This window comes from Calypte anna, chromosome 5A (genome assembly GCF_003957555.1).
Source record: "Calypte anna isolate BGI_N300 chromosome 5A, bCalAnn1_v1.p, whole genome shotgun sequence".
Classification (NCBI taxonomy): domain Eukaryota; kingdom Metazoa; phylum Chordata; class Aves; order Apodiformes; family Trochilidae; genus Calypte; species Calypte anna.
In genome coordinates, this window is record NC_044251.1 from 12,252,414 (window position 1) to 12,262,370 (window position 9,957).

The 9,957-nt window shown below is 38.9% G+C and overlaps 1 protein-coding gene across 6 annotated transcripts in view; it reads left to right on the forward strand.

Annotated features, from left to right (window-relative positions):
- The window catches only part of RASGRP1 (RAS guanyl releasing protein 1), a 42,831-nt gene extending 33,470 nt beyond the window's left edge, over positions 1-9,361 (forward strand). For 2 of the 6 annotated variants that reach the window (XM_030451606.1, XM_030451602.1), the window contains exons 13-17: positions 523-667; positions 1,398-1,434; positions 2,440-2,586; positions 4,299-4,675; positions 6,295-9,361. In XM_030451606.1, the coding sequence (XP_030307466.1) occupies positions 523-667; positions 1,398-1,434; positions 2,440-2,586; positions 4,299-4,675; positions 6,295-6,429 (841 nt within the window). In that variant the 3' untranslated portion in view covers positions 6,430-9,361. The remainder of the gene's footprint in view (positions 1-522; positions 668-1,397; positions 1,435-2,439; positions 2,587-4,298; positions 4,676-6,294) is intronic. The other 4 variants (XM_030451607.1, XM_030451605.1, XM_030451604.1 and 1 more) reach the window with 3 other exon arrangements.
- Positions 9,362-9,957: the final 596 nt, after the last annotated feature.

Sequence of the window (9,957 nt, forward strand, 5' to 3'; positions counted from 1 at the left end):
AACAAAGGGAAGTGAATGACACAAAAGTGTGTTGTGAATTAGATCATCGTGAGCTTTTAGCAGTGGTAAACAGACTGATGGAGAAGGAAGAACCGATGATGGAAAAAGAAATATTTTTTTAAATTCTAATCAGTATGTACTATTAAAGAAGTTTCCTAAGATAAAACTGTCCCTCAAAAATAGACAACTGGCAAATGTATATTTTGGTTGAATTAAGAACACTTTTACTTACATATTTAAGCATGGAAAAACACAGCAGTGATTATTCAGAGGCTTTCTGTGAAGCAGTTCTGTGGTTGCATCACATATGCAGGTATTTTGTTTATTTTTACAGGCTGCATTTTAAATGTGTAGATAAGCTTCTGGAGGCTTTGGGAGTGATTAACAAGATTACTGAGGTCACTGTAATTTTTGGCCCATTAAACTATTGCTATTATAAATTGTGAAGAAAGATATGTTTAATTCTCCTTGTACTTTTACAAAAATGTATGTCTCACAAGCAATTTTTTCATTTATTTTCAGGGAAGGTCTGATTAGCAGGGATGAAATAACAGCTTACTTTATGAGGGCTAGCTCAATCTATTCCAAATTAGGACTTGGCTTTGCTCACAACTTTCAAGAGACCACTTACTTAAGACCTACTTTCTGCGACAACTGTGCTGGATTTGTAAGCTTACTTTTTAGTAAATTATGTTAGTATTGTCTGGAATAATGCCTTTTTTAATCTTGTGATCACCACGTGTCATAAAAAAAAAACAAACCCACGGATCTATATACACCACCAGTGAAGCTATACAGAACACCAAGTTTCTGCCTGTGTAGCTACTTAAGGTGCCCTTTACACCCTCTTGGCCATAATATTATCTGGTTAAATTGCTCCTACTTTATGGTGTATGTTTGTGTCACAAAACACAGTCTCAGGCAAGACTTCCATATCCAGAGCTTTCCATGGAGTGGAGCTGTTAGAACTCATGTCCTGGTACCAACATGACATGCTCCCTACCTATGGCACAGAAAAATTTAGTAAAACTGACTGTCCTACAAATTCTCAGCTTAGTTGGGCTCAAACAAGGGTGCTGAGGCAGATTTCTCCATCTGTTCCAGCTCCACAACTTCTCCAAAGGCTGTCAGATCTGCTGATGTATTCATTAGAGATTAGCTCAGTGTATTTTGTTTGTGATTGAGAAAAACTCATAAAATATTCTGTTTACCTTGTGCTAAAGTGGTAAATAATTCATATTTGGACATTTCTGTTAAAAAGGTACAAAACCAAGATATTCTGCAGGTACTGAGATCTTAGATATGAGTGGAGATTTTAGTGGATTTTTGTATCTCAAGGTATCAAATGCACAGATAAATCTATTAATACACAGTCTTTCTGTTTGTTTGGACTTCAGCTATGGGGAGTCATTAAACAAGGATACAGATGCAAAGGTAAGGTACTCCATGCTAATTTTAATCTATAGCTGATAGTGAATGACTAAAAACCTGATCATCCCAAGATCCATTGGTGTGTTAATGGACCTATTTAATCTGACCTCTCGGGGAGGAGTAGAGTGATTCAAGAATATGACTAGCAGAGGGTGTAGAAGAGATGCAGAAATGAAGCAGCTTGTTACTGATGGCTCTAGCCCTTTGCAAAATATCACTGAATTCAGAGAGTTTGGGAACAGACCCTTCTGTTCCAATGGGCACAAACAGCACCAATGTGAAAACTGAAGCAAATTCACAATTTTGTAGTTTTCTTCCTCATCCAAGTATCTGCTTCCTCTGCAACTCCTCCACTCAGAACACTGTTGTGACTGAATGTAGCTATCTTTTTGTATTTTCACTATGAAAATTACTGCCAGGTGCATATAGCAAAGGGGTGGCTTTGGTCTGGCAATCATAGAATCATAGAATTGGCTGGGTTGGAAGGGACCTCAGAGATCACCAAGTCCAACCCTTGAACCACTACCGCTGCAGTTACTAGATCATGGCACTGAGTGCCACATCCAGTCTCTTTTTAAGTATCTCCAGGGATGGAGAATCCACTACTTCCCTGGGCAGCCCATTCCAATGCTTGATCACCCTCTCGGTAAAGAAATTCTTTCTAATGTCCAACCTAAACCTCCCCTGGCACAACTTGAGACCGTGCCCTCTTGTCTTGCTGAAAGTTGCCTGGGAAAAGAGACCGACCCCCCCCCCAGCTACACCCTCCTTTCAGGGAGTTGTAGAGAGTGATGAGGTCTCCCCTGAACCTCCTCTTCTCCAGGCTGAACAGCCCCAGCTCCCTCAGCCTCTCCTCATAGGATCTGTGCTCGAGTGTTGTTCCAGGTAATGCATGTAGAGAACACCAGGGAAGTTTGCTTGTTTCCTGGGCAGAGGGCACACTGCGTGAGCTGATCTGAGATGTTACAACAGAGCCACTGACTCGTGTCAACTTTGTTTTGTTCACAGACTGTGGAATGAACTGTCACAAGCAATGCAAAGACATGGTGGTGTTAGAATGCAAGAGAGGACCCAAACTTTCAGTTGCAGACAGCAGCCCAACAGCTGCTCTTGCTTCAAGCCTCTGCCCAGTAGGAGTAAAAGAGCAATTCCATGGTGAGAAAAGATTACATTAAAAGGATCAAAGGATCTAGATAATCCTTCCTCTGCTCCTTGTTCTTTTTAAACTGAGCTGTATAGCATCGTTTCTAGCTAACTGCAATGTTTTATTAACATAGAAACTAGAACCAGAGATAAATGAGCCTGTACCAAGTAACACCATTCTCATCTGATTAAATAAGGACTCCCTTTCTGGGATATTGGTTACACTACATGATGTGGTGTACACACCATCCACAGAAACTGAGTACATCTTCTGCCAGACTCTAATGAGAAAGGGATGCCATTACTGCTCAGCTGACAGGTTCCCTTGACACTCTAAGCAGGTTTTATATGCTTCAGTCTTCACCACTGTTGTCACATTAAGCAACCACTGAACTGTTACTATTCTGATTCAGATTTCAATTCTGAGTTTACTTACGTGTGCTAGGAAAACCAAGAAGTAATTCTGTTTATTTTTTCAAATTTAGTAGCTTCATCTACAACTCCTTTTTGTCTCTCCATCTTTTATTTAATCAGAAATGAAAAATTTAAACCTTCCTGTTCTCCTTTTTATATTGTGTGTTACTACGTAGGCTACCAAAGAAGGAAGTGGTGTCCTTGCATAAGACCTAAAGCTACTTTCATTTTGGTTTAATTTTGATGTTTCAAATCTCTCCATGCTCATTTCCTTTGAATTTATCTCCCACTCTTTTCCTGTATCTAATATTCTTCAAACCTACTTCTTGCCAGTTTGATATGAATCTTTTTGTGTTGTATTTAAGATTCACATGTCTGGATCCCATCTTAGGCTTCCTATTAGCACTCTCACAATGTGGCCAATTTATCTTTAGAACTATGTGCATCTGTATCATTGCACCTGCAATAGCTGCAGCACTGCTGCATGGGACCTGATGGGATTTCACATTTATAGACACTGATCTGCACTGCCCTACATTCACCCAGTGCCAGAATGTGGCACCTCCCAGCACTACACCTTGTTGAAAAATGGTAATTCAGGTCCAGGTTGGAGGGGCCTCATCTACTCCACATCCTTCAGTACCTACTGGACTGACTTTGTTCTTTCCCCTCATGTGTTTGAACATGTAGCCTCCTTTTGTTCTCTTCCCAGAACCAGAAATTACTTTATCTTTTTTATTAATTTTTGAAATTATTATTATTATTAATACTAAATCCTTTAACTGCATCTTTTGCCCACTGTTTCCAACATTGTGGGTTTTTTCTTCTCCCTGCCCCCCCTTTCCTGTTTTCATTTAACTGCAGAAGTATTTTAGGACCACTTATACAAAAGCAGTGTAAAATTAAAAATATCATTATCTCACTTTATAAAGTGGGTAAGTTGTATTTTACAGGTGAAAGCTGCAATAATGCTGAACTAGTACCAAGGTTTAATTTTCCAGCCCAGTCACCAATATAAATGGTCTATATAAAACCTCCTGGCCATCTGGAGGTTTTTTCCTCCATCTGACCTTGCTGGTACACTTCTTTTCCTCCTACTGATCTGTATTTATGTTACTGAGACAGGGCAAAGAGTAGTGCCAACAGATACATTGAGAAACTTCCAGTGGCAGCTAATTTGGAAAGGAATTAATGTAAAATCAATGAAGAGTAAATATTGTTCTACTTAACTAAAATCTCAATTACTGTGCCTCCTCTTTCTCCTTTCCTGGGGTAAGATCTTGACACAATTTACCATATATATTCTCTAGGACATGAAGAAGGAGTGTTCACAATTCCTAATGGAGAAGTAGTGGTACACAATGAAGACAGCAAGGACCGAACAATTATGCTCATGGGTTCCTCAGCTCAGAAAATCTCAGTGAGACTGAAACCAGCTGTGGTTCATAAAGGTACCCAGACTGATCCCCTTCTGCTGCCTGGTGAGCTACCATCTCGTAGGCAGAGAGAGAAGAAAGAACATAGGATGCCAGAAAATCCTTATCTCCAGGCAGTTCCATCATCCCCATGGCCAAGCCCACTTCTAGCCCGCAAGAAGGCCTATGTTAAATGGGAAAACAAGGACTCCAGCCAGAAGATGAAGGAGGAGCATCACAGCTATAAACCATCATACCAGGAACTTGAGCAGGTACATACATGATGAAACAAATTTTGTTTTATACAGCAGTTCTGTAAAGTTGGTTGGAGGGTGTAGGGAAGTTGCTGGGTGGGAAGGTGTCACCCTACTCCAGCCAGAACAGTCCATAAGTGGCATCATAAATTCTTAGCCACTTCAACTCCAGCAGTGCTGCACTTCAGGCATAAATCTTAGTACTAGTATAGGGCTTAGGGAGTAAGTTTTGAAGCCCTGATTATGGTTACACTGATCCATACTAATTTTAAAACTTAGAGGCAAGAACATGAACATAATCCCATACTTTAGGACAGAGTATTACTCCATAAAATTAGTAACTTCTTCCTGCTTTTGGTGGTCTCTGCTACACTAGGTGACAGAACATACAGGCCAAGGAGGACAGGGAGTTCTGCTTTTGTTCAACTGACAGTGAATCATCTCTTTTTTTAAGTCATAGAGAAATTTTGCTGTGTGAACAGGCATCATGCCTCTTGCTAGATTTCACCTCCACAAGCCCAGTTGGGGCTCACCTTACTCTACAACTTTTCTGACAAAGTAGCTATTTGTAAGACTGTAACAACTCAGATCTGTAGAAACACCACCTTTCCAGACAAATTGCAGAAACTACCAAGTATCAGTTGAGTGACAGATGAATCCAGATGGGACTGTGAAGAACAAAGGCAGATTTGTTTTCATACTTCACTGATTACTATCACTATTCAGAGATGGACAATCATGGAAACAGTAAAACAACAGGACCATAGCATGATCTTCGAATGATTAGGATACCTTTCAAAGTATCTTTTTCTGTTGATAAAGTGAGCTCATGTTTTATCAAAGATGACTGGTTTCTTAAGACACAGATTAAGACAGTTAGCAAGAATCTTCCATTACAGACCACTTACCTTTCAGTCAACAGTACAGGGTGAGGCTTGAGGGGCACAGCTGGCTAGCACGCAGTAACACAACCCGAGCAATGCTGTAGGCCGCGGGTTCGAGACTCCTCAAAAGCCTCCCCCTGACGGCGATGAGCTCTAGAGGAGCAATAACGGTGCTGAAAGCAGCAGCTAAAGCCAAGCATGCCGAGATTGTAAGTTCCAGTGTGAGCTGAGTTTGTGAGTTTGAGCCTTACCTTTTATTGGCCCGCTAATCCTGCTCATGCGCAGTGGGGGCCCTGCCCTAATCAGGCACAGGTGGGCTTAACACAAGCTCATGCCCACTGCCTGGCAATTAGTGGCACCTGGTTGCCTTATTTCACTACACTGACCTCAATTACTGAATAGCAGATGATATCATAAATTAATGTCTTGAATTGTTGTACATCAAGTTTTACATTAGTAGTGTGATAAAATGTGCACTGTGTTCCTGTTTGCCCTAAATTGCTGCAATTACAAGCAGAGCAGTGGAGGGTGGATAAATGGAGGTTGTTGGTATGATTACCAGTTACCAGCTGTTGTAAAGTTTTAAGAGTATACACAAAGGGTAGAGTAGTTACTACTGAAACATTCAAATAAGTTATTGTTTTATTCCAATGACAAGAGCTACAGCAACCTATGTTTATACGTGTCAAACTAAACATACAACCAGACAGCCTGAAACAAGTTCAAACTAAAATACCATTGTTTTTTGTTTAGGAACGGAATATTCTGAAGGCAGATAATGAAGGTTTAAAAATCCAGCTGGAACAGGCACATAAAACAATCGAATCTCTCACCATCCAGGGAAGGAACCATGTAGTCGACAACCTACAGCACAGAGACTGCTCCTAGCAGACAAGAACGGAAATCTCCAATGTAAGAATGTAAGATTGAGGAGAGGTTGTGATAAAGCTGCTTTACCTACTGAACTGGAGAGACTGAAGCATCTTAAACAGAACTATTCTCTATACTCAACACATTTCCATACTGAACATGCACTCCCAAATGTATAAATCCATTCCTTTGACTTTTCAGAAGTAATTTAGCATTATCTGTGCAATGGAAATAGTATTATCTTCTGGGCTTGCTTTAAAAGGAGTGACATTGTTGTTCAAGTGCAGATTCCCCAGTGACCTGACTAGCACCAGCACACCTTACTCTGTAAGTGTTCTGAGAAAGTAGCTATTCATAAGGCTGTGTCATCCCAGACTTGGTCTAAGTTCAGGTTTGTAGTCACAAGTGTTCTATAAAGCTGAGTATTTAAGGAACCCTGTAGAAATATTCCATGAAGACAAGCAGTTCCTTCTCACTGTGGCCGAAACAAAATCATGATGTGAACTGCCATCTTTATTTCCAAAGTTTAACATGATTATTAAGATAACTAGCAGAGCTGATGATATTTGATTCTTAAGACATTGTTAGAATAAACTGACACTTTCAGAGCTCTTTCAGAGCTTTAGAGGTCCTACTGTTTGAATGTTTCCCTTTGTTAAGGTGAAAGATGAGACTACAGAAAATTTACAATGAACATTTTTGTGTTCTATGCTACAGCTTGGAACACAGCCCTTATTTAGTTTAAAGGATAACCTGTCCACAGACAGTAGATATGGAACAAGGGTAATTATTTTTGTCTCATGTCAAAGTGGATATCATTGTCAAGTAGAACTTGAGGGCCCATATTATGAGAATTAGAAACTGTTCAGTAATTTCAATGCAACAAATACTTTATTCCAGAGCTCCTAATATCTGGTTTGAACAAGGTTTCTCAATTTTCTGTCTCCAAGATTTCACATGCACTTTAAGGCAATGAGTCAAGATGAGTGTGCTCTTCTGTGTGTAAATTTTGTATAGTAAAGGTGCTAGGGAGGTAACTTAGTTTTCATAGAGCTAGACTGTGCATGTATTTTTGAGACAACAAAACAGGTTTTCAAGTTACTGAAAAACTACTTGTCAGAATAGCCAATTTTAAAATCATAGTTCCATTTCAAGAGAGTCTGTACTCCTAGTTATATAAAACTTGCTTGCATTATCTACTGGATTCCTCATCACACATTTAAACACCAGAAATTTAGGACTTTGATGTATTTATTTACAAAGCCTACTTAATGCTCTGAAAAATGGACTTATACAGGTTTAGATTGAAATAGTGAACTTACTACAATAGCATATGTGCTCTGTTCAGAATGGTCTACATGTACATTCCATCCACAAATTGCAGTCATTATAAATAAAGCATTTACATGCTTGATTAAAGAAACTATTTGCTAGTTCAGCAATTCTAAATCCTTGTTTTGACCTAGGATTGTGCTTGCATATCTACGTATGGATAAAAACAAATGGAGAGAAACAGTAGTATTAGATTTTCGTTTACCTTACTGTAAATAAGTGAAAAGCATAGGACAACATCCAGCAGCTGTGAAGACTGCAACGTTTTTTCCTTGTACACTAAGCCTCAGTCATTAACAATTAACATGGAATTGCACTTTGTTCAATGAAGCAGAGCTTTCAGGTCATGTCTGCAAACTTGATTTGCTCTTTTCTGTAAGCTTCTTTATTTTTGTCCTTCATTCAGGGAACTACAGCGGGGCATATTTCTAATAGGCATTTAGCAAATAAATGCCTGTTTCTGCAACAACTAAAATAAAAAGATAGAAGTTGGATAAATTTTCACATATTCTGAAAATACCCCCCAAGAGCAGCTAAGAGTCATAAACGTGCAGCTAAGGTAACTGCTCACTTGTGGCTAAACTCTGGATTCTAATAGAACTTGTATGTAGGCATGTACTTTGCCTACACTGAGGGGTGGGAATCATGAACAAACTCTGCTTTAAAAAGAAAATTCTCTAACATCAGCAGCTGGCACAAGTGCTACCGTGTTACTAGGTTGAGAACTTAACACTCAAAATTGACTATAGATTTGTACAGTCTTAAAATGCTAACTTAATGTTTCTCTGTGTTTTCTTGTTCCTACAAACAGCCTGAATGACTTAAAAGGGATCTGTTTGCAGGAACATCTTCTCTATTAAGTACGTGGTGCTTCATGTGTGCTGAAAACTTCCTGCTTTTAAGTCAGTTGATACCTAGAGAATTTCAGAGCTCTCAGAGTACCTTCAGGTTCTCTGTTTGCCCAAAAGCCTGTACAGCTTTCAATTTGGGGGTTTTTGTGTTTGTTTTTTGATGGTGGTATTCTTTTGTGACTTCGTTTTTGCTGCATGGAAGACTGATAGCAGAAACTGAATACAGGGATACTGCTAAAACTGACAAAGCTACTGAACAAAAATTACTCTCATCTGTCTTAATCGTCAACCTGCTTTATGCTAGGGAAAAAAAGATACAAATAAAGGAGTCAGAGCTGTTTAAAAGTCACGTTAGCAAACTGATACAGAAATTTAACTTGTCATGGCTGATTTATTCTTTTTCCTCCTTCAACTGTGTTTCCTGTACCTATAGGAAGGAGAAAAAAACAAGTGGTCCCTCACCCCAACTACTGTTTATTTTTTAAGTGTGAGTAATACCACAATTAACTAAGCAGGCCTACTGTTGATATTCAGATTAAATATAACTGCCTTTAATGTAGCTTATCTATGTTTTTGGAAATAGTTCTTTGGTACAGTAGCAATCTTCTATTGCTGAAACTGATCTCTATGGCAACTTGAAATTTTTTTGGTTTAATGCTATTTGAAAAGCTTGAAAAAGTGTACAGATTGTAAAGATTTTATATAAATTGTAAGATTTTGGTTTAATATTTATATTAGAAAAAAAATTAAAATCACACTTCATGCCTCTGAGTTTGAATCTCAAAAGAAGAACTCTAACCAAGCCCCATTCACCTAACGTGACTGTCAGATGAGACACTGCTGCAGGATTAACCTAGAACCTAAGTGTCAAGCCTAGATTCACCTCTGAGCTTTGGAACATTGCCCCAGAAAATTTGGAAGCTGGGTATTTGTGTGGTTTTGGTGGCTGATAGTAGAGACACTGTACTCAGTACTCCAAATATCACATTTGTTAAGAATGCTAATTCTGAGAAGATTTTACAGCATGACATTCAAGTTGAAAGAAGGCTTCTGTTGTGTCTGCTAGTGCAGGCATTGTTGTAACCCCCTAAAAACTTCCTATTCTTCAGCTTTTAGTAAATGTATAAAAGTACCTTATCTCAAATATGTTTCCATATGGGGTAATGAACATTCACTCCATTGCCTTAAAACATCTGGCGGAGGTGAGGGAAGATGGGAAGGAGTGCAGACTAGCCACTGCAAACAAAATTCCCATTTTATAGGGGAAAATAGGGGAAAAAATATAGGGGAAAAAGTCTCACACCTATAAAAAAGTTGTGTTTTAATGCATAATTACAGAAATTAAAAAAAAAAATAAATCACA